The sequence below is a fragment of the Sparus aurata genome, chromosome 23, assembly GCF_900880675.1.
Source record: "Sparus aurata chromosome 23, fSpaAur1.1, whole genome shotgun sequence".
In the NCBI taxonomy this organism is placed as follows: Eukaryota; Metazoa; Chordata; class Actinopteri; order Spariformes; family Sparidae; genus Sparus; species Sparus aurata.
The window spans coordinates 21392212-21420007 of record NC_044209.1 but is presented as its reverse complement, the minus strand read 5'-3'; the positions used below and the strand labels follow the sequence as shown (position 1 = coordinate 21420007).

At 43.2% G+C, this 27796-nt stretch overlaps 1 protein-coding gene across 3 annotated transcripts; it reads left to right on the top strand.

Annotated features, from left to right (window-relative positions):
• The first annotated feature begins 135 nt into the window (after positions 1-135).
• Positions 136-27796, top strand: mrc2 (mannose receptor, C-type 2). Of its 3 annotated transcripts, none has more exons than XM_030408601.1 (29): positions 136-467; positions 6431-6841; positions 8978-9151; positions 9307-9471; positions 10487-10600; positions 10831-10974; positions 11087-11278; positions 13162-13316; positions 13476-13580; positions 15851-15966; positions 16066-16214; positions 17945-18162; positions 19503-19645; positions 19725-19821; positions 19912-20041; positions 20277-20309; positions 20437-20603; positions 20811-20979; positions 21069-21208; positions 21617-21725; positions 21989-22155; positions 22245-22353; positions 22441-22679; positions 22807-22969; positions 23099-23248; positions 23507-23620; positions 24127-24306; positions 25176-25199; positions 25297-27796. In XM_030408601.1, the coding sequence occupies exons 1-29, from the start codon at positions 335-337 to the stop codon at positions 25515-25517; spliced, it is 4431 nt and encodes a 1476-aa protein (XP_030264461.1). In that variant the 5' UTR covers positions 136-334; the 3' UTR covers positions 25518-27796. The 3 variants fall into 3 exon arrangements, with proteins under 3 accessions (XP_030264461.1, XP_030264460.1, XP_030264463.1); XM_030408600.1 differs by having other exon boundaries at positions 21066-21208; XM_030408603.1 differs by lacking the exons at positions 25176-25199; positions 25297-27796 and having other exon boundaries at positions 21066-21208; positions 23099-23247; positions 23505-23620; positions 24127-24258.

Sequence of the window (27796 nt, the reverse complement as noted above, 5' to 3'; positions counted from 1 at the left end):
TTGGGACCCCTCCAACAGGCGCCTGGAGGTCCCCGGACCTCATGTTGGAAACCATACAAACACACACACGCGCACGCACGCACGCACACACATTGTTGACGTTGCTCCATTCATTTGAGTCTCATCTGACTGAGAGGCAGACGGAGCTCTAGCGGTCAAACTCACCAAATCTGCATCAGCCGTCCTCAGAGTAAAAGCGCTGGGGCTGTTTTCTGCTCGGGGTTCACTTCTTTTTTTTTTTTTTTTTCTCCTTCCTCTCCTTTTATTTTTTTGCAGCGTGTCTGTGTGTGTGTGAGTGTGAGAGAGAGTGTGTTAGTGTTTTGTAGTTGTGAGCATGCAGGGAAATAACGACCGTCACCGACACAAGGAATCAAGGAGAGCATGGACAAATGGGCAACTTCTGTTTTACAAATGCACTTTATATTTATTCCTCGTCTTCAGTCTGGAACTGAGGAGCGGCGGAGCGGGTGAGCATCAAGAAAAGAAAAAAAAAAATCTCAACTTTGGCTTCATGTCATTCACGTAAAGAAAAAAAAAGTCGAGAAAGCGGGCGGACATTTCGCGGAGTGTGCATGCTTTTGTTGTGATAACCGCCTCCAGTGAGAAAAAATTGCATGAGAAAAGCAGATCGTGAGGGATATTTTCTGCGTACTGTGAATTTGGTGGCTCGGTTATGCCACGAACCAAAAGTCCGAGCGGTGAGTGGAACCAGATGTGGAGGAAAAAACCAGGGGGGAGGAGAATGAGGGAGGGAGGGAGGGAAGGGGCTGCTGGCTTAGTGTCTCTATTGTGATTTTTTAAATGTATGATTTAAGTTTATGTTAAGCTGCAAAGGAACGCACTTTTTTCGGTGTTTTGTTGTTGTATTTGGGTTCCGGACAGTCTACACTGTAACACCGACGCGCAGCGACGCTTCGTTTGGCTCCCTGCGGGCAGATGTGACCTTTACATCCTGTTACAGCCTGCAATTAACACGTTCAGCCCAGTCCTGAGCAGACACCAGACCTTTATGGGATGCTATGGAGGGCAAACCCACCTCGTCCGCCGGTGAAGATTGAATATATTTATAACAGTAGAATATCTATGTTTTTTCTTGGAAATTAGTAAATCTGAGTTTGCTAATTTGACTCCAGGCCCACTGTCAGTGACTTCTTTTTATAGCAAAGTGACCGAAAGTGGCCTGCAACAGCAACAAGATCTCTTTTTTTGGCACATCTTTCTTAGTTATATAGAGTAGAATATTGTCACTATCAAGTTATTAATTATGGCTGCTACCATCATGAATTGCAACACATCCCCTGATCATTTTCATTTAATTAGTTTCATGTTACAAGAAGCGGTTTGAGTCACACGTGGAGCTGCAATTCTTTGGCGATTCAAAGAAAATAAGTTGCCAACTGCTACGATTAATCATTTCAGTCATTTTTCAAGCAGAAAGCGAAAACGTTTCCAGGTTTCAGCTTCTTAAATTTCAGGATTACCTGCTTTTCTTTTATATTTATGATAGTATTTGAAGAGTCTTTGGGTTTTGGATTGTTTGTCAAACTGAAGAAGCATTTTGAAGACGTCACTTTGAGCTTTAGAAGTGCATTTCTCAAAGTTTTCGGCATTTTATTGGTTAAATGACTAATCCATGAATCAGTAATGAAAGTTATCGTTAGTTGCAGCCGTCGGCACTATCATCATGCCAGGATCAGGACATTATATTGCTTTTTTAAAAGTTTATTTCTTGTTTGATCAAGCTGTGTTAAAATACTGGGATTATGTGGGTTTACACTTCCACTCTTCACACTATTATCCCAAGGAAAAATACTGCTAGACACACACCGTCAATAATCTGGAGCTCTTTTTTTGGAGGAGGCTTAGTTTCTTAATTTTGAAATGACTTGCACCCCATCTGCCATCAAATTCCCCTGTTGCCAAAGTTGGAAATCCCTTGTCAATCACTATTTGGGACCAAATGGATGAGATGCAGAGAGGATCTGAGGGGGAAATAAGCGTTTATTGATTTTCTTTATGAAATGTTTACACGTTGGATTTGTTATGTCACATGAGAGTTTAACACTGAAAATATTGATTAGGGACAGCTCTGCCTGTTCAAATATTCATGCGCTAAAGTATAGTGGGACAGTGATGACAATAGATGATTTACAGAAGAGGAGCCCAACCTTTTTCCCTTGGAGGACACTGTATTGTTAAGATATAAAATGTTACCAGGACCTCAACTTCCCTTAATCAACTGACTTCCTGTGCAAAGAGTCCGCCAGTCAAAAATGAAGAATTATCAGGGATTCGACATATTTTTACTTCACAAAACGTTTAAAAAAGCATAAACATTGCTGCAACTTGTAGCATTTAGTGTGTGCTCTGCTGCCAGCGTCTGGCAGGCCAAATTAAACCTTATTGTGGTCCCTGATTTTTTAGGATATTAAGATATGTTCCCCTGATTTATGACTGGCAGAACAGTTTATTTTGGCCTGAAAGTTCCCACTAACATGGTGCAATTTCAAAATAAGTTTCCTATTCATTATTATTATTTATGAAGACAGCTGTAGCTCTTGTGCCAAGCGAGCAACATTGTTCACGATCTCACACAAAATCCCCGTCAAGATTAATTGAAGCATCGTCCTCCGTTACACGGCGGTATATATCTCTTACAATAACTGTGATTTCACAGCTAAACCTACCCAGAGATAAGCTGTTACATACTGTTTATGAGTGTGGAGATTGCTGGGAAGCATCAACACTGCACTTATTCTCACTTTGGTTTCTAAATGTGATACTTTCACAAAGCTTCCTGTCAGCTCTTTGTCTTAGTGTGGCTGCAAAGTGCAAATACGCCTCCTCTGCTGATGGCCCCCTTCTCTCTCCGCTCCCATGCTTGTCAGATGAGGTAAAAACCTATCCAGGGTTTTGGTTGCTTCAGAGGCCAGACCACCATAAAACACCAAAGAAACAAACACAGCAGGCTGGAATTTCCTGTCTATTTGTTGCTAGCCATTTTATCACACAGGAGGCCTGTTTTTGTAATCTCGGACATCTGTCAAAATAAGGGGAGGTTACGGGAACAGTATTTTGCACAAACCTCAGTCGAGATCATCGGATTTGATTTATAAAATAGATGAATGAGCAAAACAAAGGTCCAGTTCGTTATAATTATACGGCAGCATCCGTGAGTCACGCACGATTCAGCAGAGAGTGTGAGATCAACAAGTTTGCTGAACTCAGTGTTTCAAGCCAAGACTTGCTATTGATTAGTTACCCACGCTTTAAAGTGTCGTCCACAAACCTGGTCCAACACATGACTGTACTGAGGAGGTGGAAGTTCTGGGAATATCTGCCTCTCTTGGCGAGTGTTGCCGGCTGTTCTTGGCTGTGGATTTCAGCCTTCCTCTTTCGCAGGAAACTGTCTTTGGCATTGAAAAAAGGGGTGACAGGGCAAAGAGGAGGATGAGATCACAGCAGGAGAGCTGTTGTGGCTTAGCGTTCACAGGGCTCAATGGCTTAAAGTTAATCTGGAATTCTGCGCTCCCTCTGATTGCCCTGGAGTTTTTTTTCTCACATCAAACATCCAGTTGTGTCCCCTCCAGACTGGAATTAAAAACTTCTTTTTGAATTTGCTTCTTGCTGTCTGTAACTTCGGCTTCAGGTTGTCTGCTGCTGCTTCAAAAGCCTTTTTTTTTTTTTTTTTTTGCCAGTGATGTCTCACATTGTCATTGTGAGCTTACATTCACATGCTGAAGTGAATTCAACACACACGCTGATGTGCATTTACTGGGCTGGTTCTGATCTGAACGTCTTCCCGCAGGCAGCGTTGGAGCCGACTCTGTGGGCTATTTAAAAAAAAAAAAAGGCTTTAATTCCCTTTTTGAAAATGACAAAGTTGCATCAGACTGATTTATTGTCCCATATGACTGTCCTCGTTAACAAGTCAGCGTTGTGTAAGTCCAGCTACTCAAATATCTTTGAGGTTTTAACTTTGCAGTGAGCAGTGTGACTAAACGCTCAGCTAAGATTACAGTGTATCGACATTTTATTGTCTGTTGTGGGAGACGTCACACTGTAATTGCAGAGTAAAGATGAATTACGAAGGAGAACCGATGACAAGTCTATCATGGAGGATTAAATGCTATTCTGAGGGGCTTAATGTGTCTTTTAGTCTTGAGACAATGAGGTGATTGATTGATTAAGTCATTAATCAAACTGTTTTGGTAATGGGTTCATGATTTTAAGATATTACATAATGTGCATTTTAGTCATTTTTTAAATTAAAAATAGATTATTATATTCAGCCGTTCTATCTTCTCAGTTGTGAATATATATGAAGTTTCTTTGTTTCTGTGATCATAACAGTGAATAAATATGGATTTTGGACAGGATGATTTAAGTAGGTCAACCTTGGGAAATGGTGATGGATATTTTTCATTATATTCTGGTGTATTACAATCCAAACGATTATTAAAATCATTAAGAAATTACTGAGCAGAAGCCGGTATAGTGTTTCCTTTTTAGTTTAAGACTTGACTGATACTCCAGAAGGGATTTTCCACAGAAACAGGTCTTTGCCTGCATTTCTTTTACATTTGATCCATCTCCGGATTACGTTGCATTAACAGCAGTGAGTAGAGTAACAGCCTGGTGGAAAGACAGTCTTGTTCCAGAGGCACTTGAGGTGTTTTGTGTTATTTGGAGCAGCGTATGCATGAGTTAAAACTTATTCAACTCCCTGAGATGATTTAAGAGTTTGTGTGTCCTTGTCAGGGAGCACACATTCTCTGATTTGAATCTTTCACGATTAAAACAATGTATTGGGAGTAAACAAGCCTGACAGCTGGGTGTTAGTCTTAGATTGATGACTTTATAAAAAGAGCAGGGTGGTGATTATATCTGATTGCACTGTACAGAGTATATATAAACTCATGCTGCCACTGCACTGTCACCATGTTTGCTACCGACCGAATGAGCTAAAACAGCTTCTGAGAAACTCAGCCACAAGCCTGAGTGCAAGGAAAGGGGCGTGTCGGTCATCTTCTCCAGATTACAGGGAATTTTATGGAGCTCCTGATGAGACTCTATTGTCTTTGTGTCTATAAAAGCAGCAGAGGAGGTCTGAAGTGTTTTAGCTGTGAGGTAGGAAACGAGGGATTGCCTCAGACTGAGCAGCCTGAAGTATCCACGTAGGAGAGTTGTGTTTTTCAACCAAATGCCCAGTGATCTTTTTCCCACCTACCCCACTTCCTGGCCTCTCACAGGAGCCCGCCGAGTAGGAATGCTGTGGGTCTCACTTTTTGCTCCTCTGAATCTTACTTCTGAAAGAAAGACGGGGATTTATGTGTGTTTTGGGGGATATTTTTTGAAGTCATTTTTAACAGCGTCTTGATTTAGACTCACTCCTACACTCCTGACTTCGTCTTTGTCTTTTTCTTCTCCCACCTTCACACAGACTCACAACCACACGGCATTACATTCACAGTCCCGGTTGCCAATCTAAATCCTCCAATAAAAAAATAGAAAAGAAAAAAAAGACCGGAGGAAAAACCACATATTTTTTTGAGAGAGGTTGCTGGTTTTGTCCCTGAAATTCCCGTCACTGTGGCTGGCTCAGAGCCACCGCTCTGAATGTGTTAACTTCAACACTTTTTTTCCACTAAATCCTTTCTTTGTTAACATCTATGACAACGTTGTACGGTATAAGTGTATGTGAGAATACTGCAAAGCCTTGTGGGTAACACCTTGCAGGCAGCTATAGCTCCTCAGAGAATCATACTGAGGTAATGCCAATAAAGGCGTCAGTGTATGGCAGTGAGAAATCTGCAGACTGAAAACAGCCAGCCATTTCACTCAGTTTATGAAATTTATCAAATTCAGGCCTGTGGGAACATTCAGTTATTTGAGTCAAACATATAAGAGTCACCCTACACAGTCTCATGATAAAGATCCTAATAACTCAATCCCCACAAACCACCACTGGAGCTCTCTTCATGGTCAAACTCAACGCAAAGCATGAACAGTCGCCACAAAATGTAGTGAACATGGCTAGAGGTAATTCCAGGTCAATCTTTGGGAATTGGGTGACTGAGACCTGGCGCACGTTGAAGTACTTTAACTGCGATTGCTCACATTGCATGAAAACATGTGCAACCACTTTTCACAGTTTATGGCATGACTTTTCTGCAATTACGTCCCGCTGAGAGCTCTGTCATATAATGCGTACACAGGATTTTCTCGTTATAACAGGATATTTAGAGGATTAATAACACTGAAGTGTGTTTTTGCAGAACTTGAACTAGTTCTAACTCGGCTCTGCATCCATTAATGGAGATATTGATCCAGCCCCTGACCTGTTCTCTTGCCACATTAGCTGCTTACATGGAGTCCTGTTTTCATCAGCATTATTGACTGATGCCATTGTTTCCCTCTCTCTGCACAGTGCCACTGGACTCTGATGAGTTTGCTTTCTTCCATGAGGGCGCCCAGGGGTGCCTGGGGGTGCGGGATCACTCCCTCGTCCTGTCAACCTCCTGTGAGGAACCCAACCAGCGCTGGAAGTGGGTGACCCGGGCTCGCCTGTTCAACCTGGGCTCCTCACTGTGCCTGGGCCTGACCACTGGCAACGTCAGCTCCCGAGGGGACAGGTCTCCTCTGGGTGTGTACACCTGTGACCGCGAGCCCCCCAGAGTACGGTGGACCTGGAACTGTGCCCAGGTGCTGGACAACCTCAACACCTACCTTCCCTCACCCTCATTCTGGAACTCCACCTCGTCCTCGTCCTCGACTCCTTCAGGGTTCAAATGGACACTGCGCAGTGATTCACAGGACGTGTGCTCGAAAACATATCGTGGTAAGCATGAGTTTAATGTAACAAGTTAAGACACACAGAAATGATTCTACAGGGTGGTGGCCAGTATTTACCTGCGTTTGACTCAAAATATTTCTTATGTAAAGTTTGACTAAATCCAGGTTCCTTTTAATGGTCCAGGGTTTAGTAGCATTCAGCAGTGTGGGCTCAGATTGCAACCAGCCAAACCACCCTTATCTCACCCTCCCCTGCGATGGTCGCTAAGGCTCTCTTTAGAGCCAGTGTTTAGTTTGTCCTTCGTCGGCCACTGTAGAAACATGTGCAACACGGCGGACTCTGTGGAAGAGGACATGTCCCCTCTGATATGGAAGAAAACATAATCATTAATATCATATTCCATTTCTGTCCCTAAATCTGCCCACTAAATCCTACACACTGGACTTTTAAAACACCTTCTTTTTTAAAGATAATATTAGACATACAGTATTATATTGCTCATTTCGTTATATAATTTACAAAAATACTAATTATGTAAATACATATTATATAATTATACATATAATAATTTTGAGGTAATCAGGTTCTTTGGTGTGATCAAGTCACTTTGGCAGATTTTACAGTGAATGATCCTGTTCAGGTGATCTTAATATAAACATATTAAGACATGTAGATTTTCAGGTAACAGTCTATGAATAGGCACACATTACACAAAAATGTTTGGCTTATAAGGCTGCAAATTACTTATTTGGATCATTATTTTTGGAAACTGGAACAAAAAAAATAAGGAACTGTAATATCTGACAAAAATGTACAATCTGGTAGCACTGACAAAACCAGATACCTCAAGTGAGGTAAACTTTTAAAAAATTGTGGGAACAATAAGAATAGAATAAGATAACATTCCGTATGTCTAAGTAAAATGTACTGGAGGAGTCATTCCCATGAGTGGACTGTAGATCCTCAGTTCCCTCAGAGGTACACGGACCAGCGAGCAGCTGCTTCACTGTATGTTGTGACGCCTCGGCGCGGCAGATAGACTTACTGTTGTGAATACCACAGCTGTATCTGATCAAACGGATATAGTAAAAGTGTTGCTTTAAGGGAATCGTCTTGGACAAGTGGCTGCCTGCCAGTCAGAAAGCCAAAGACAACATTGCTGGTGTTTGTAAACTCCAGTAAACACACTCAGAGTCGCCCTTGCCCTCAAGTATATGTGTATTTATATATAGTTTTCAGTCTAGATTAAATCTAACCACGGCAGTTCACAGCTAAGCCTCATTTCCGCTGTCAGTGCCCTTCTTACCAATATCAAATGTCACAGTTGATCATCGACAAACTATACAGCAAGGCTCAGTCATCCATGCCAGTTTACGGCTAACGGGCTCTGCTCATCTGCAGCTAAAACAAGGTCTGCCATAAACGTAAGACCAGAAAATCTCCCTTTACTTTCGTCTTTATCCTACCCTCTTAAATCTCTTTTACTTTTGTTGTGGCAACGGAATCGGGTGCATTGCCTTGTAATTTTCAAGTTCCGATATTCACAAGTTCCTCAGTGAAGTCAACTCGCTGCTGGAGAGGAATGCCTCTGACATTAGTCAGCCGAGGAGCAGCTCCACTGCAGCCAGCCAGCCAGTGGTGGAGCAGAGAGGGAAGTCAGGGAGGGCGCTTCAGAAATCTTTCCTCCCTCGTTTAACATGTCTGCCCTACTTTCCATTGGCCTGGCTTGTTTTGGTAACACTACAGTTCCAGCCTTTCTTCTTCTCTCTCTGTGTGTTGTCCTTTTCTTCCTACCATACCACACTGTGGGAATGTAGGACGGCAATTTTGCCAAACTGCAGAAATCAGATATGGAAGTTAAACTATCTTAGGCACTTCATGTAAAGATTTTGCTTCAGGCTTTTTTTATTTTCTATTCTCTCCTAGCTGTTGATTCTGTTTTCACATCAAGTTCATGATTCTCAGTTTTCCTAATAACCTGCCAGCTTTTGTTTGTTTACGCTTCGTTCTGCTGACCATTATTTGACTGTAACGAAATCCTCTGTTTTGACCGTGTGTTTGATTGCACAAGTTGCTGAGAAAACAAATGAGGATTTTCAGTTCAGCACAGTTCACAGCCATAACGTTGGCCTGTCTCTCCTGCCACATGCAGGGATTTTGAAGTCTGTCTTTACTCCACAGAGATCTACACAATCCAGGGGAACTCTCACGGCCGACCCTGCTATCTGCCCTTCCTGTACGATGGCCAGTGGTTCCACAGCTGCACAAGTATCGGGCGTGAGGACGGTCACCTGTGGTGTTCCACCACCTACGACTACGGCAAAGACGAGCGTTGGGGCTTCTGTCCCGTAAAGAGTGAGTTTCGCGCTACTTGTTCAGGACTGTAAATCATTCAGCTCATTCTGGTGAGACTGAACCACAATTCCCTCTCCTCCAGTAGTTGGCTTTACCATACTTTTCCTCTCTCCTCATGCTCTAACGGACTTCTTATCTCCTTCCCTCACTGTCAGGCGGTGGCTGTGAGACATTCTGGGATACCGACCCGCTGACAGACAGCTGTTACCAGTTTAACTTCCAGGCCACGCTGTCATGGAGCGAGGCTCGGATCAGTTGCCAGCAGCAGGGGGCAGACCTGCTAAGCATCACCAAGCTGCATGAGCAGACCTACATCAATGGTAAAGTCAATGTGCACAACCTCTGAGACACAGCAGTAGAGCATGAAATCACCAAGACTGGCGGTATTTTTTAACCAATACATGACGTAGCATATCATTATCATGGGTAGTCACTTTGACTGCTACTAACGATGATATTCATGATTAAATTGTGAAAAAAGTTCATCACAGATTCTCAAAACCCAAATCGACATCTTCATATTGATTATTTTGTCCAACCAGCAGTCCAAAACCCGAAGACTCTTTATATTCTATCATCATAATGAAGAGAAGCAGCGAATCATTTCGTTTAAGAAGCTGGAACCTCCAAATATTTGACATTTTTGCTTGAAAAAAATGACTGAAATGAAAAAATCGATTATCAAAATACTTGATCTTTGCCCATGGCACATGAAAGGGCAAGCCAAAATCTCAAGCCACACCTGTATTTTTATCTTTGCAAAATAGCCTCCATAACAGATGTTATCAAATTTCTCTGTACATGTTTGGTTTTGTTTGTTTTCCATAACGCATACCAGAAATCAGTATAAAGTCGAAGACCGTTAAGAATTTTAGGATTGTTTGTGTTACTTTTTGACCTGCACGCATGCAGTTTCAACTTTTGCACCCCTGCTCAAAGCAGCAATCATAATAATAAACTTAATTATCTCCACATGGCTTTCTTTGTTTCTTCCCGACAGAAACACTAAAAAATAGAAATAAGCACGGAGGAGTTAGCACCTCGAAATTGGCTGTGTAACTTAATTTCTCATTCATATGCTGAGCACATTCACTCTCCTAACTGGAAGAATTGATTTTCTGGATGTCATGACCCTGTTGCCAATATTAGGCAATGCAAGCGCTCTTCTTACATAACAATACTGTCATCAATCCAATACAGTGTTACCGGGGATAACTGGAGAGGTTGTCAGGCCTAAGTGGAATAACTTTATTGAGTGTTTTCTTTGATTGTGTACACAGAGAACACAGGGAAGGGGGTTTCTCTTGTCATATCTAATAACATTTGCTGTTTTAGGTTTACTGACAGGTTACAGCGCTGCTTTGTGGATCGGCCTCAATGACCTGGACATCCATGGAGGCTGGCAGTGGGCCGACTCGTCACCGCTCAAATATCTCAACTGGGAGACAGGTTAGACTGTAAATACAGCTCGACATTTTCTCACTTTTTTTAAGCTCAAAGTGTCTGCGATCTTTTTTTAAACATTCATTTGCTGCTTGCTCATTTTTAGCAATGCATTTTTGGAGTTCAAATACACACTCAGTTCAACCACAGTCTTTCAGCATCGCCCGCTAGAGTATTTGAGGGTTAAGGGTCTTAAGCAAGGGCTCCTTGACTTTTTCTTTACTCTCATCCCTCAGACCAGCCAAACCACGTTGAGGAGGAGAACTGCGCTGTTATCAGAACTGAGTCATCAGGTCGTTGGCAGAACCGTGATTGTTCTGTCGCTCTGCCATATGTCTGCAAGAAAAGGCCTAATGCCACACTGGACCCCTTCACCACTGGTGAGCGTATAGGCATTTGGATTAGTCCATTAGAGTGAAGTACAGTAGCTGCACTCCTGCTAAAGTGTCAAAGTGCAGAATTTGATGGGTTTTTATCTTTTTGCTCCTACAGACTCGTGGGCAGATGATGCGAAATATGAGTGTGATGTGGGCTGGCAGGCCTTTCAGGCTGGCTGCTACAAGCTGACTTCAGAGAAGCTTGACTGGGATACATCACAGAAAACCTGTCAGAAGATGGAGGCTAATCTGGTCAGCGTCCACACCCTGCCTGAGTTAGAGTTCATCTTGCGCAACTTGAAGAAAGGTGATTAATCAATGTGTTAATGTATCCCGCTTTCTCCTCTGAACTTCTTTTCTTTTGGGAGCCAGAATTTAAATGACATTCTGTCAAGTCAGGGGTACCCAGGAGTAGTTGGCATTAAGAAATATAATAAACACTTTGAAAGATATACTCTATTATAGCCAGGGGAAATCAGGGATTTAGATATTTTTTCAAAGGACGAAAAGAAAGAAGAGGACTGCGTGTAACTAATGTTGAAGCGCAGCAAGTTCACAAAGAGTTCACACACTCAAATCTGTCTGAACGCTCTTTAAACTCTTTTCCTCAGTCCCTGTTTTAAGCACAGCGGAGAAAAAAATGCACCAACCTTTTAGTGAAGCCCTTCTTCCGTGTGCGATCTGAAAAAAAAATAATTACAAAAGTTATTAAAATATTAACTCAATTCAGTGGCATTCTCTCAGCTGTTTTCCTACAATGTATGCCCAGAGCGAGCTCAGATCGAGTGGAAAGCAGTTTTTCTTACCCTGAGATGAAAAACAGCACATGAAAAAAAAGGAATCAAATTTTTAGGTCATGGACTTGCTCCAATGGAAAAGTTTCATATGAAAGTCATTGTTGGAACCATAATCCTGTTTTTTAAACCCTCGTTCTGTGTTTCTTAAAGGGTCATTCCAGTATCTTCAAAACCTGAGCCCTACATTTACATATTTTTTGCATGTGGATGATTAAAACTTTCCAAAAGTTTTGGAAACGGTCCAGTAAGTCGCTTCAGCTGGCCGCCACGACACAATGGCTCCGACATAATCCTTAGGGGAAACTCAGACCGTCAAATTAACGTCCTCCAAAAGTGCTTATTTTTGCCAGTCATTGTGGCAGCGTCTGACATTATGGGAACAATTCTGACAGAGATAGTTCTCTTTTTGTTAACCAGAAACACAAGTCTCGCTCAAACAGAAGTCTTGCTCACCTCGCAAGGTCAGTTGTTACAGTTGTCGCCTGATCAAGATTGTCAAAATAAGCTAAATATTTTGGCTGGCAGTAAAGCATGCTTGCCATACTTGAAACCTCACAGAGAGGAGTTTGAAACCAAAGTTGGGTTCTGGGGGTCCTACAGGCAATACATTTGAGGACAAAGGACTGTGTTTCCTTAATTTTTATGTCAAATAATTTTGGTTTTACATTCAATTCTCAGAGGACAACGTAGAATAATTGTTAAAGTATTTTATTCTTTCATTCACACCACTGCCCTATGTTTGTCAGCCTCTTGATGGGGATGGACGTGGTGCGACCCCCCACTGAGTGAGAGAAAAAATCGACGTGGCAGATTTTACAGTCCCTTTCCTATAAAAGTTTACGTAAAAAACAGGAATTCTTATCTCCAGGGCAGCAGACTTCACGTTGCACAGTGCCAGAAAGAGGTTATTATAACTGAAAGGGTAAAAAGTGTGAAAAAACTGTGAAATTGTGACCCTGGAGAAAACCAGAGGAAAGGGCAACGAGATTCTGGAGTTTTTGAAAGTATAACTCTAGGTAAACTTCAAACTCGTCTCCTCAACTCACATTTCTACCGTCATTTCTAACATCTCCCTGCAACAGTTCACCCTTTCGGAAGATTTCAGAGCAAGACTTCTTTTTGAATGAGACTTGTGCTTCTGGTTACAAAAAGCATCTTATTCTCTAACAAAAAGGTCTCTCTCTGAAGGAATCATTTCTGTAATGTTGTCAGACCCTCAGAGAAACTGTGTCAGCCTGTTAGTGGACATAACTGATAGTCGGAGTAGCAGCCAACTCAAGCAATCTACTGAGCCAAAACTAAATATTTTGGTTAGTATGAAATCATTTGCACACACCGGAGTTCCCCTTCAATTGTCTTTCTTACTCAATGGTTTGTCTGTGTCTTCTGCCAGACATTGACCAGCTGTGGATCGGCCTCCACGACACTGATATGCAAATGGACTTCCAATGGACCGACCACACGCCCGTCATCTTCACCTACTGGCACCCGTTTGAACCCAACAACTTCCGCAACACTCAAGAGGATTGCGTCTCCATCTGGGGAGCTGTGAGTGACCCCCTCCGCCCTCGCGCTGACCCCCGAAGTCTGGTGCCTTAATCACCCTAAAGTTACGGACACTGACTGTCAGCGAGTGTCCTCCGTCTGTATATACTGAACAGCTGTGTTCTCTCTCTCTCTCTGTTTGTGTCTTGCTTGCGTGCGCAGGAGGGCCGCTGGGATGACAGCCCTTGTAATCTGACTCTGCCCTCCATCTGTAAGAAACCGGGAACAAAGACTGATGGGAAGCCACAGCACCAAGACTGCAAACAAGTATTGCTTTTTTCCTCTCTCCGCATTCGGTGCTACATGTTTCACTTTCCGCTTGACATTTACTGTTTATGCTTCGGATTATTGAAAGTTTTTCCCCTGTTCTGGACTAGATAGGAACTTCCTGCTCGTTGTCTTTGCTGTTGTCTCTCAGTTTTACTCCCTTAAAGACTCTTCTGCAGTGTGTCAGTGCTGGCTTGCTGGCAGCATTATTATTCTGAATATTTCAGCCTTTCCTTCACCTTTGACCCTTTTTCCCAGAGCTCCTTTCCATCCCTCGCCCTTCCACTGGTTGAACTGTAGTCTAACTCACTACTTCTGTTAAGTTAACCCAGACATACTAAACCCGAGACACACACACACACTCTGCCCTTGGCTTAACACATACTTTACTTTTACGTTGACTCAAAATAATCAAATCGCGGTACATACAGTTTTTAGGTCATTCAAAAATTGGGACATGTTGTTTGTACGTGTCATGCCCACTACTCGTTCCCAGATGGTGAATTAAAACCCATCTGGAGGGTCTGTATACATCTGTCTTTGATTTCGTAGTCCATAATTCTCTCCATATGAGACGCTAAGCCTCTCATACCTGACTTCTCCCTAAATGACCACTGCCGCGTATGTAGTTTTGACATTTTTCAGCAATGTGTGACATAGCGGCTCAGCATGGTGAGATATTAATGTGAGCATTTGTGTATCTTCCTGTACTCCAGCGACGTTATATTTCTGCTAAGCGTTGATTTACGGTGTAAACGATCTGGATGTCGCGAGTCGTGCTGTTTTTCAGCTGTTACATGCAACAGAGATTTTTCTGTGGATGGACTATTTATTTGCTGTAATGGATCTTCACTCCTCTCCCTGGGGAAGCGAGGCATCATGGGTGGTATTGTGATGGGGGTCATTTGGCATGGCACAAGCCCTGTGGTGATGCCGTTTGTCTTCAGCAGATGAGCTCACTTCACGCAACATGTGCAACAACAGTGACAGAAAGCCCGCTGATCGCTTCAGCAGCATTACACCACATGAGCCTCAAACTATATACCCCAACCAGCTCTGGGCTCATTACTCAAATGGATTGCTCATTACTGTAATGGTGCCATTTTACTTACGCAATTGTTACACCAGTGTTGCATTTCTGCTTTAGACTTCCAAAGATAGTGACTTTATAATCAGGATGACTCGTAAGCAGCTGCTTAGGGCCCATCAGTCAGCAGGGGGTCCTATAATAAGTGAAATCTGAGGTCTTTTGGTCCATTTTTGGTGATTATTTTGACAGTTAGCACAAATTATAGCGAACACATTCTGGAGTTAGCAAAATCAGAAAGTTCATCTTACCGAAACCATAAATCATTAAATGCCAGCGTGAAGGGGGTCTCTTGTAGTGGGAAAGAATTATCGCCTGAATCTTAAGCTCCTCTGGGCTTCACAGAGCTCCACAACAAGTTTCAACTGTGTACTGTTTACAGTTTTGGATCTCTCTCACCGCTCCCACAACTTTGTGTTAGCCACAGTAAGCAGCTGTGTATACATGCGTGTTGTTACTGTAAGACATGGAAAGGAATGAAAGGAATGAGTGTAAAGGAGACATGAGTTTCAACAGATCAGGCCTCTCTCAAGCTATAATCTTTGAGGTTCGGGTCCCGATGCCAAATGTGGTTGTGAAGAGAGCCGGAGGTTGGGCTTATTCACACATAGCTGTCTACTAACTGTCCCTCGCTATCAATCTCGCCCCAAAATGTCACCTCTTTTCACATCCTGCAAGTTGGCTCTGCATCCGTACACGTCCGCATCCACGGACTTGTTCTATTTGTGACACGCTTCACTGGTATAAGTGGAGTCGTTTCTGCTTTCACTGTTCAAATTATTACACCATGTATGACTTCTGCAAAGGAGGATATGATTTAGATCTGGTTTACTTGACATCTGTTGTAAATCTGTTCTAGAACATCTATTTTACCCCCTCCATGTTAGTTCTGTCTTATTTGATACTCATCTTTCCTTTAACTGCTCCAGTTGTGATATGCCTTCAGACACTTTTGTCCAAGTTGTAGGTGCTATTGAAGAATCACACATTGACAGTCTTAGTCATGATTCTGACTTGTTGACTGTCTTCATGTGTATTTTGATGCACGTCCAGAACCAGATGCTCAGTGATGCAGAGCTGCACAGATGAGATGTTTGTGCTCTTCGGAATGACTCATTCTCAGGACTTTTTGTTATTTCTGGAAGTATAGTTCGCATTTTAACTCTTCTTTCTTTCCTCTCAGGGCTGGAAGTGGCACAGTCCAGCTTGTTACTGGGTGGGAGAAGATCTGCTTACTTTTGACGAGGCAAGGAAGTCTTGTGAGAACAATGGAGCCGCCCTTGTTACCATTACCAATAGGTACATACGGCATCATACTCCCTCACAGTGATTTAAAGGTCATCGCAGTATGTTTCGTCAGTGCTGATTTTCTAAAAAGTCCCCCTGTATCTTTCAAAGGTTCGAGCAGGCCTTCGCCAACAGCCTGGTGTTCGGTCGCTCTGGTGATTCCTTCTGGATCGGCCTCCATGACCAGAGCAGCCCCGGCTCCTTCCACTGGCTCAGCGGGGATGAAGTGTCCTTCACCAACTGGAATCGAGACCAGCCAGGTACGTCACATACAGTATGTTGTGTTGAATGACTGTGTGAATGATTTACAGACATCGGATAATAGCTTACTGGTCAAAAATGGAACTGAATGAAGCAGATTGAATAATTAAAGACTAATTGTTGTGCAAAATAAATCAGTTTCCATGCTACATTGCTAAAATGCTTATTTTTGCAGGTGAATCTATTTTTACTTCTTAGCAGGGCTTAATGTATATTTGCATATTTTGCAACAGGTTCTGTGCACATGGACTTTGTTATTCTTTGGTCTATCCTTTTACATGTAACTAGTTTCAATGTCCACTTGTAACTTCTAAAAGGCGTACATATTTCTTTGGACATTTTCAGTTCATTTTAGCCCGATATGAAACAAAGAAAAGCAGCATATCCTCATATCTTAGAAGAGGGAACTGCAGCGTTATTGGAGATTCAGTTTAAAGATGGTTGGAATGATAATCGGTTATCAAAATAGTTGCAGATTCACTTTGCTTTCTTTTTTTTTAAGTAACTGTTTCAGCTCTAGTCTTTTATATCTGATTTTATATTTTCATTGTGTTTTTTTGTGGCAAGGTAAGGGGAGTTGATGCTGTGCTGTCAGATCTGTAATTTCCTTTCTGTTTACGGAACCACGGGTTCACATCTCTTTCCTAAGTTCCCCATTCTGGATAAGCCCTGTGCCTTTCCTGTGCCTCGAAATCGAGTTAATAGAGTGCAAGAATGTGACAAATACATTCTGACTGATGCACTGGAGCGAATATCCATCCTAAGAATCAGCTAGTACAGTCCAACAGCCTTCCTTTTATCTGCTCTTTATTTCGGTTGCTGTGTTGAGTTCACTTTCCTGTGGGGGTTCATCAACTCTCCATCTGATCCACAGTATATCTGGAGATTTTCAGCTGCCTAAACAAAATCTCTATTCTCTACCAGAGCCAATTTTGAATTTAATCTTCAAAGGAGACTGAATCGTTCCCAGGTGTTTTTTTTTTCCTTTGGACATAATGCAAATTCAGAACTACGTCCAGCAATGACGACCTGACAATCTGCCTATCTAAGACGATTATCAGCGGCTGTTACTTCCAGCCAGCAGGCGTATGTTCTGATTTCAATTTAATGTATCAAAATTGGTCCAGTTCAGTTTGCTGATGAAATCTCAAGCGTTGTTTGCATCATTGCAGCCTCATAACAGGGCGGAATTCTGCTTGTAAAATTAAGGCTATGATGGATTGTGGATTCACCACGGCCATAATTTCTAAACCAGACCTGGAGGCGCAAAACACAAGCGTGGGCGAGATCTCTGGCTTTAGAGTCACTGAGCGATCCAGAGATGCAAACTGTCTGAACTTTGCACTGACTAGAGCTGCAATCTGCTGCTGTACTAGACTCGACGGGTAAAAAGATTTTACTCTCAGTAACACAAAGGCTATCACATATAATGGTGGGCAGAAGTTCATGTTAGGAAAACAAAACAGTGCTCACCAGTATAAGAATTAAAAGTGAATTAGTAAGAATCTGAAGTTCTTACATGCAAGGATGATCTGAGAGGTGGGAATAAAGAGATAGAGCCCAGGCAGAGACGGGCGGTTTACAGGAATTGTCGCACTTTTTTTATTCGAGAAAAGTTTAATGCGGCATCAACACTCACAACCGCCTTATAATAAATGTTTATTCACATTTTCCACTCATCTATTTCAACGTGTTTCATCATCACATCCTCTTCCTCTATCTATTTCAGTCAGCGTCCGCGGCGGCTGCGTCTCCATGGCGACGGGCTTCGCAACAGGTCTGTGGGAGGTGAGGGAGTGTGCGTCATCCAAGGCGAAATTCATCTGCCGCCAGAACCAGGACACGTCTCTGAGCCCTGAGCCGCCGGTCCCGCAGCCCACCCCGAGCCTCAGCGGCTCCTGCCCCAGCGGCTGGAAGAGCAACAGCAACCTGCGCTACTGTTACAAGGTTCATCCCAGCAGTGCCTCACACCATCAGTACTCTCCTTGAAGTGTTTGAATTTCAGTCACACTTCGGGTTTTCGTTAATTAGTTTCACTCTGCCTTGGACTAAAATGGCCTCGGCTGATATTTGAATAATTAATAACATTTTTCTCATTTCAATGCTGAGGTCTCTTGAGTGTATTAAATGTCCTTGTAGACGTGGATATGATCAAAGTAGGCTGACAAGTGTTATCGAGGTGATTTAGAAACACAAGCTGGACTTCTTTAGAGTAAAAGTTAATGTAGCTGTGTGCTTTTCAAGTGTCTTGTCCAGGCCACACAAAATAATTGCGTTAACATTGCATTCCATCTAGATTAGAGACCTACATATCCATAGATTTAGGAGGATAGGTATAAATAGGATTTATTCTGTGTTCTCCTATTATCAGTGAGTTTGTGTTTAATCATATGGAACTCTGAACTAATTTATCCTCTAGAATGGCACTTATTAGAGTAAATACCTCCATCACAGTCAGCCTTTTGTAGTCACTCATAGATACCAGCTACCTAAATACACCTGATGTGTTTTTCATCATGATCCATGCATTATTCCCTGAAAAATGTAAGAAAATGTCAAAAAAACGTCCTATCCTGCAATAGTCCTGTACCTGTCCTTGGATCTGTGCCTTTATCCAGATCTGCACCAAAAGTTAATGGCTGAAACTCATCCTCTATCCATGTTTTGGGAAAATCCCTTGAATAGTTTTTGTGTAATCCTGCTGACAAACCAACCAACCAACAAGCAACAAACAACAAACGGACATGGGTGAAATCCCCGCGGCACGAAATGCTAAAACAAATCTGGTCTGATGCTGTAGGTCGCAACTGGAATGAATACACATATCTGAGGTGTACAAAAGTTCCCATTCACCTAACATATGTATAGATCTATTACTTTTACCGAATTTTAATTTGTGTTGCTGATACGAGCTATGACCATAACAAAAAACATCTTTACAACGCATTATTGGTTAATGTGGTTTGAAACTGTACAGCCATGCACAAACTTTACCTTAATATAATATAGATATAGATATATAATGTAGAATAAACACAAATGTAATTCAAATCATTAGTTTTTTAATAAAATATAAGTAAACAGCATTGAGAATCTGACCAATGACCAGTAACAACTTTCAGTTGTAAAGTGGTGTGAAAACAAATCAGTCAACAAGTTTTTATATACCAGCTGTAGGCAGGAGTCCTAACATTAAGAGTTGAAGTAATACTGCTGCTGACTTCTTGTTTTACATCAGTATTCCATTTTAATTAAACTGTAATTTGACCGTTATCCCATGTTTGCAGGTGTTTCACTCCTCCCAGCTGGAGCAGAAGCTGAGCTGGCTGCAGGCTCACCTGTACTGCCACAGACACGGAGCCAACCTGCTGAGTATCGGCAGCCCTGAGGAGGAGCAGTTCGTTCTGCAGGTCCTCCACGAGGCCTTTGGGTGGGTGTGCACCTCTGACCAAGTTGCATGTGATGTAATATGATGATAACGGTGATGGTGACGACGATGTGGCCCACAGGGAGTCAGAGGACCATGAGCAGCACTGGTTTTGGATCGGACTGAACCGCAGAAACCCCATGGACAACGGCAGCTGGAAATGGAGCGATGGGCTCGCTGTGAGTAAAGTCAAGATACAACCAAACTAAAGAGTTGCTAAGTAAAAAAAAAAGACACAATCTGTTTACCCTTTTCTTGTGTCTTCCTAGTTTACATACCAGAACTTCGGCCGATACTACTACAACATCCGACAATGTGCTGCTGCAGACTTGGGCACTATGACCTGGCTGGCCATGCACTGTGACTCTGAGTTAGACTGGATCTGCAAGATCCCCAGAGGTACAACAGCACTGGACCTTCTGTATTCTCTTTCATGTTGCACATTTGTTATTCACCTTTAGGAAAATCTTTTTCCACTGTCAGCTCCCATTGTGGCAGCATCACTCTCTGACTTGAATGTCTCAAGATTTCTTCCCTCTTTTTATTCATTGCCTTTTGGGCCTCTGACATTTTGTATGTCATGAATAAACTTTTCCCTTGTGTGTGTGTGTGTGTCTGCGTGTGTTTCTTTTAGGTAGTGTTGAGAAGGAACCAGAAGTCTCTGAAGGTCAGTCTTATTTTCTTAGCTTTGAACTTCTCCCAGCATACTGAAATTACTTCCTCGGGGGCTTATTTCACTTCCCTTTTCTGTTTCATGACTGTCTTTCCTTCTCCTCTCTTCACTCGTCTGTCAGGCACTAGTTCTCCTGAGTGGATTGGCTTCCAGGAGGCTGAGTATAAATTTTTCGACCACCGGACCACTTGGGACCAAGCCCAGAGGATTTGCTCCTGGTTTGACTCCTCGCTGGCCTCCGTCCACTCAGCTGAGGAAGAAGCTTTTCTTGCCAACACTTTAGCCAAGGCACTGCTCAATTTATCAAAAAAGTTCATCACTGTTTTCTATGAGCTGATCCAAATGTGCAATCTATTACTAGTCTTTTAGCAGGCAGGGTAAAAATCCTTAGAGGTACTTAACAAGTACAAACCTGTGTAATAGCTTCTGCATGATGATTAATATTCTCTACGGCCTCGACATGCCTTTTCAGTACTCTGTTCTCTTCACCTTCAGATGTCAAAAGTGGAGGGAGACAACTGGTGGCTGGGGCTCCACACCTACGAATACGACGGCCGCTTCCGCTGGTCCGACCACTCTGTGCTCAATTACGTGTCCTGGGCCCTTGGGAGGCCACACCCACTGAGCCGTGATCGCAGATGCGTCTACATGTCTGCCACTAAAGGTAAGACAGTGAGAGTGAAAGACCTCAACAAGACTAAATCACAATCAGCACACGCACATGAGCCTGTGGTTTTTGTTCCTGAATAGCAGACTGGGCCGATCAGAAGTGCCACTCTGACCTGCCCTACATCTGTAAGAGAGTGAATGTCACAGGCACCATTCCTCCAACTCCGTCAACTCCCCACCCACCTGCTGGTTGTCCTGATGGATGGTCTTCCTACCAGCATAAGGTAGAGCTACGACACACCAGGAGTTCAGCATAGAGCCGTTATTACTTTAAGCTGTATAAAGGATGCAGGGCGCCTATGATGCAGTATAGTATAGCAATGTTCTTAGGACTATTTTTGATGTTGTTGAGACAATCGTGTGTTTCACAAAGGCGTCCGAGTCATGATACCACCTGTTACTCATTAACCTGCTTAACGGTTGATGAGTAACAGTGGTTTTTGAATCCCAAACTTTCTTAGTCTTTTGTCTCAACTTGTTTAAAACATGTTGCTGCAACTGAATAAGCATATATACCATATATATGTGTTGTCTTTGTACTGTAGCTGCTCCTCTCCTCACTCAGCCCAACCAAACCTAATCCAAGCAATCCTTCTCTTCATTGTGTGCATTTACACCTGGTGTTTCTGTAGTGTTTCAGAGTATTTGATCAGGCTCCACGAGTCACATGGTCTGCAGCCAAGTTGAAATGCGAAGCGCAGAGAGGCGTACTGGCCGTGGTGACCAATCATTTGGAGCAAGGTAATGGCAGCAGAATATAACTGCCTTTAATTAACAAGCAGGGACTACTCCCCTACATGAATGTAGATTATTCAGTGTTTCATTCTGAGCAGAAGTGTTTTATAAGACATAAGAGTCCAGTTGTTTTAAATTCAGAGGAATCGAGAGGAATAAGATATTCATTTGTGTATTTATCCCCGTATTTATCACTGTTTGTTTCGTAAATCTCTCATACAAGTTTCACCACACACATACACTGATGCAATCGGTCCTCCCCCTCACAGCCTTCGTCACCACCCTACTTAACAATGCCAGTGTTGACCTTTGGGTGGGTCTCACGTCGGACTCTAAAGGTCATTTCCAGTGGCCCAAGGCCGGCCTGCTCAGCTACACCAACTGGGGTCCTGGAGAGCCCCTCGACAACAGCGGACCACACCACAACAGGACGCCGGTACTTACCACACTCACCTAACCAGAACACATGTCTTGTTTTTGTCCCCGTTGTGTTCCTGCTCTGAGGTTTTTACTGTCAACCCTCAGGGAAATTGTGTGGTGATGATTCATGGGAACCCACTGAAGAACAGCGGCATGTGGGCTTCCCGAGCCTGTGAGATGGAAAGTAACGGCTTCATCTGTCAAAGGCCACAAGGTATGATATTGAGTTATAATAATATTTGCACCACCGGTAGAAGTACGGTGACTTATATAACCTTGGGTGTCTTTGCTGTTTCTTCAGATTCAGGTCTTCCTCCAGCCCCGGCTCTTATTCCCGTCTCCCTGTCGAAGCCTGTGGAGCTCGGTGGAGTGACTTACCGGGTCGTGGAGAAGCGTTTGGACTGGACCGGCGCTCTGCACATCTGTGAATCTTTGAATGGGACCTTGGCCACAGTGAAGGATCCCTACCAGCAGGGTTACCTCACGCTGCTAATCAACAGCCTGCGCCGGCCGGCCTGGATTGGTCTCTACGGCTATGGGGTCAGCCTTTAAACTTACTTTGTATCTTATTATAAAACATCACTGGAGTCACACAAGTCCACAGCAATGTTTTTCCACGCTGAGGGAAGCTGCTGTGAACCGCAACTTACTCTTTTTTTGTTCTCAGGGACGGAGCTACACCTGGCTGGGTGAAGAAGAAGCTTTGTATTCAAACTGGAAAGACGGGGAGCCCAATCAGATCGGTGGATGCGGTCACATGTCCACTACTGGGCAATGGATTACAACACCTTGTGACGCTAAACTGGAGGCTGCTATATGTCAAATAAGTGGTGTGTGTAATGTAACAGCAATAAATATCCATCAGCAGATCACCAGAATGATGCCTAACTTGTCATTTCCCAGGAATAAAGAAGCATGAATTAACTTTAAATTCAAATCTTTGTTTTTCTTCTTGCCAGATGAGCCTGTGAGCCACCAGTGGGTCTACCCCGGCCAGTGCCCCCACTCCCTGGGAGCGTGGGCGTGGGTGCCCTTCAGAAACCACTGTTACGCCTTCAACTTGCAAAGTCTTAAACTGCAGCAGGATGCGCGCATGTCCTGCAAAAAAGGTAGGGAAACCCCTCACATCGCCACCGTTCTGACTCCTGCTGTGCTGCTCATGCTCTACCACTCATGATACTGAATTGGAGAGCAACTCGCCTGACCTTCTCCGCCGCAAACACAATCGACAAAGTGCATCGATATGTCTAAATTTAGAAGCGTTATCCATTGAGCCGGCTGCACCGATGTTAAATCTCCATACATGATCGATTCCCTTTTCTCTGTTGTTTCATCTCTGTGTATTTCTCTCCTTTTGTCTCCTCCAGTGGGAGCAGAACTTCTGTCTATCCTGGACGAGACAGAGAATGGATTCATATCGGAACACATCCAGAGCTATGCAGAACAGGCACATGGCGCTTGGCTGGGCATCAGCGTGAAAGGTCGAGCAATGTTACCTGAAATAGCCTCTTCCAGCTCTACTGCAGTGGACGTGTTAACCTTCACACTTTATAAAAGTTATTTAAAAACAAGTTTATTAATTCGAGGCTACTTTTAGTCGTAATTTCCTACCCCGCTTGCAGATGAGTTTATAAATTAGCAAGTTTTATCTGATTGATGAGGGTGTCTGTGGTAGAATAATTATGAAACAATTAATTAGCCAGTAGCAGCCTGATTAGGTTCTCTCATGTCAAATAAATACCATAAAGCAAGGTGAATCACCCCGGGAAAGTTAATTTTAAGATAACTGCATTATTATCTGTCAGTGCAATTATATGATTTGAGTTAAGTGCCCTGAAATATGCTTGTTAAGCTAATGGGAAGGACCTCTACGACGGAGATGTCAGACGAAAAACATGATGTGAAAAATTAGCTCTCCTTAAGTTCTCGATGAGTGTGTTTGGAGCTCCGCTGAGTGTGTTTGTGTGTGTATGCGTCCGTGCTGCAGGTAGAGGTCTCGTGTGGAGCGAGGACACGGAGATGTCCTACACCAACTGGGAGGCCCGTGACGTCGCCTTCTCTGTTCTCTCTCCAAACTCCTGCTTCTGGATCCAGAGCAACAGCGGCCTGTGGAAGCCGGGCTCCTGCAGAAACCGCACACACGGAGTCATCTGCAAGACGCCTCGCAGTAAGCACACACAAGAAACACTGTAGCCAAAGGGGGGCTGAGTTGGAGATCAAAGCAAATCGGATCAGAGCAAATTGAATCATTTTAAATTTAACAGGGTTCTGTAACATCAAACCAACCAGTAAAACCAATAAATGTGGTGTGTAGGCGTCTTCTCTCATCAGAATATTAGCTATTTCCAGAGGTAATCCAAATCAAAATCAAATCCTTTTTTGTTTAAGTTGCTTCCATCTAGCATGGGTAATTTCAACTTCAATGAGATCTACTTCTTCTGTACACACACATCAGGGCCCTGATGTTGGTGAGCATCAGCCAGGCTTTTTGGCTAAAGAGGCAGTGATGAGAGAAGTTACTTTGATTGGCTGTTCAGCTAAGCTAATCAGAGCTCAGTTAAACCAGAGAAAGGTTCAAAAGAAGCATCGAAGCTAGTTGCCTGTTGGTCGTAGTTGTTGCGGTGCGTTCAAGTGCAGCTTTTTTTGGCCAAGTCAGCCTTCGTCGCCACTAGTTCTTTGTCAGCTCGGTGCGTCTGGGCCCTTATATTTGTGTCCACACAGTTCTGTTAGTCATGGTCAGTCGAATCTTCATTGAATTTGAATCATTTCATTTATTTTGGGCTCACATTTTTCTTCACTTAGTTCAAATTTACCTTGTTGAAACCTGCATAAAGTCTTTGAAGTGCAACCTCTTAAATTGGTTGTAGTGAGGAGCGAGAATGAATGAACAATGAAACAATGAAGCAGCCACTGCACAAAAACAAAATCTATATTTCTAAGTGTGTAGATGCGCTGGAACAACCATAGAAATCAGCCAGTAATGGAGTTGCGTTTAAGTTCCAAAGTGTTATTAACTGTTCACTCTTCCATTTGCAGGTGTTGAAACCTCACCTTTGACATGTGAGTACCTCTGCCATGTCATTAGCGTGTGACTTGTACATCAGAAAAGCAAATTATTTAAACTAATCCTGACCTCCATCTTCTACCTCTCCTCTAGCGGATGGTGACCATCTGCCCACTCTGATTGTTGTCATGGTGACGGGCCTGGTGCTGGTGGCGCTGATTGTCGGCGTGATCTACTTGTACCGTCGGCGAGTTGTCGGGTCACGAGGGTCCTATGAGGGCGCCCGCTACAGTCGCACCAACTCCAGCCTGGCGGAGCAGACGGAGAAGAACATCCTGGTGTCCGACATGGAGCTGAACGAGCAGCCAGAGTAGCAGAGCCGCACCGACCAGAACTGGACCCGACCTGAAACTGGACAGGCTGATTTCAACGTGGCATTTATGCTTTTTTTTGTCGCCTCTTTTGAAAACCAAAAAAAGATTTTTAAAGTGCTGAAGGGCTGTGTAGAGCGCAGCAGATTTTGATTTTTTTTTTTTTTATTGAACCCCCGCGTCATCAATCCTCTTTTGCCAAGACTTAACAGTTCGAGCAATTCCTCTCCAGACAAAGAAAATCAGACCCCTCCATGTGCACAGCATTCATGAAGGCCATAAATGATTCTACTGGGAGTTCAGTTTGATCGCAGCTGGAAAATCGGTTTTAAAGAATGACTCCTCGCTGTCCTCCTTGGTGCCAAAGTCAGTTTTTGCTCGGTGTATATTTCCTTTCTTTGTTCCCATTTCGATCGAAAACAAAGCGAAAGAAAAAAAATCACAGCCACAGATCGACTCTTAACTGAAACCGTTTGTCTCGCAGCCACAGTCTTCTTCAGGACCAAATTCATTTGTTCATTTTGAGGTTTTTTTTTTTTTCCTTTTCCGCCATGACAGTATTTACCTGAACTTGACGTGTATTTTCGTTGTTTCATTGCGTTCGTGTCCTTTCCTTGATTTGTCATTATCCGTGCAGCTGTAGAGAACTGTCACTGATGATGCGTGTGTGGTTTTTTCGTGAGCCTGCCTTGCCTCTCTCCTCCTCTCTGATCTGACACGTCGGCACCAGCTGTCAGATGAGCCGAGGAGGGAGAAGTCCAAATGTGAATGTGTGGAAGGTGACAGGGACCATTTTTGTTGGTGACCTCAAACCGCCTGAGGACATCACACTCGATTTGTGCACATTACTAAAGTTCTGTGGGGAACTTAGATAGACTATGTTGTCTTTTTGTTACTGCGGGACTAAAGGTTGTCATCGAATGACCAGACTTTCAGTTTCCATTGCTCTGTGTACATTTTGGCACTTTCTGCTTTTTAACTTCAGCTAATTCAAATATTAGTCATCCACTTGCCTTTATTATTCATTGCCCTGAGTCACGGCTGCTGCTCCGTGATTCCAAACTTCTGTATGTTTTGGCGCTTCATGCCACCATCTGGAGCTGATTCAGCAACTTTTAAGGACATAATTCTCTTTGTTTGCACAGTGATAAAGGGTTTTCAATTTGATATTTGTCTGATTTCATCATGTTTACGGACCATAGTTCGCTTCTCTGTATGTTTTATCACAAGGTTGTTTTCCGCTGTTTTTCTTTCTTTTTTTTATGATGCAGGTTTAAATGAGCGCTTTGACTTAAATACATGTACGACTGTCAAAGCCATTTGGAGACTTTCAAACTTTTATTGGATGATTGCCAACACTTGAACCTCTCATTGCCCCACAAAGGAAAACATCCCTCATGTGAATGACACCTTTGTATATATGAGAGCCAAAGAATGTTTTAAAAGTGAATTCACCACATGGGAAAACCCTCCTTTCTGCGTCTTTCTGAGATTTTTACCTTTATGCAACGCGGCGATCACATTTTTCAGAGTTCCTTTGACTCCTCAAACATTTCTCTTTTGCCCTCGGCTCTTGCCTCTGAGTGCATTTCTGTCTTCTTGCTCGGAGGAATGCTTTGGAGCAGTTTCAGTCTGAGGCTTTTGGTGTTTCACTGAGCTGCTGTGAAAAAAAAAAAAACAGCGGCTCCATGAGTTGGACTAAGATAGAGGGGGAAGGGAGGAGGAGAGGGAGTAAGTTGAAGTGTGTGTGCGTGTGTGTGTGTGTGTGTGTGTGTGTGTGGTGTGTGTGTGTGTGCAGTCTCCAGCTGTGGAATGTTGAGTCGGCAAGAAGAGCTCAGTGGTACGTCTGGAACCAATCAGAGAAGGAGGGCTCAGGGACATGAAGGGTCAGAAAGAAGAGTGAAAAAAGGAAAACTAGACCAAGGAGAAAAAAGGGGAAAAAAGGGGGGAGTGTGAGGAGGAGTCGGCAATGTTGGAGGAGAGGAAAGCAGGGAAAGAGGATAGTGAGGGATGCAGCGGTTTGTCCCAGGCTTACCCCGGCCTCTGCTGGTGGTTTACTGTACAGGTTTGTCTTCATGAGCAGTCGACGTGAAGTGATTGAGGTGATGATGTGGAGGTGCGACGACCCTCGGTGTGTGTGTGTGTGCTCCCCATGAGATCATGTTTATGATGCAGGCTGGCTCTTGTCCCTGTGAAGATTACCTGAAGCACCTGTTCAACTTTTATTGAGTTTTTGTGTCATTTTTATATGAAATGAATAAAGTCTATGTTCTCAAAACTTA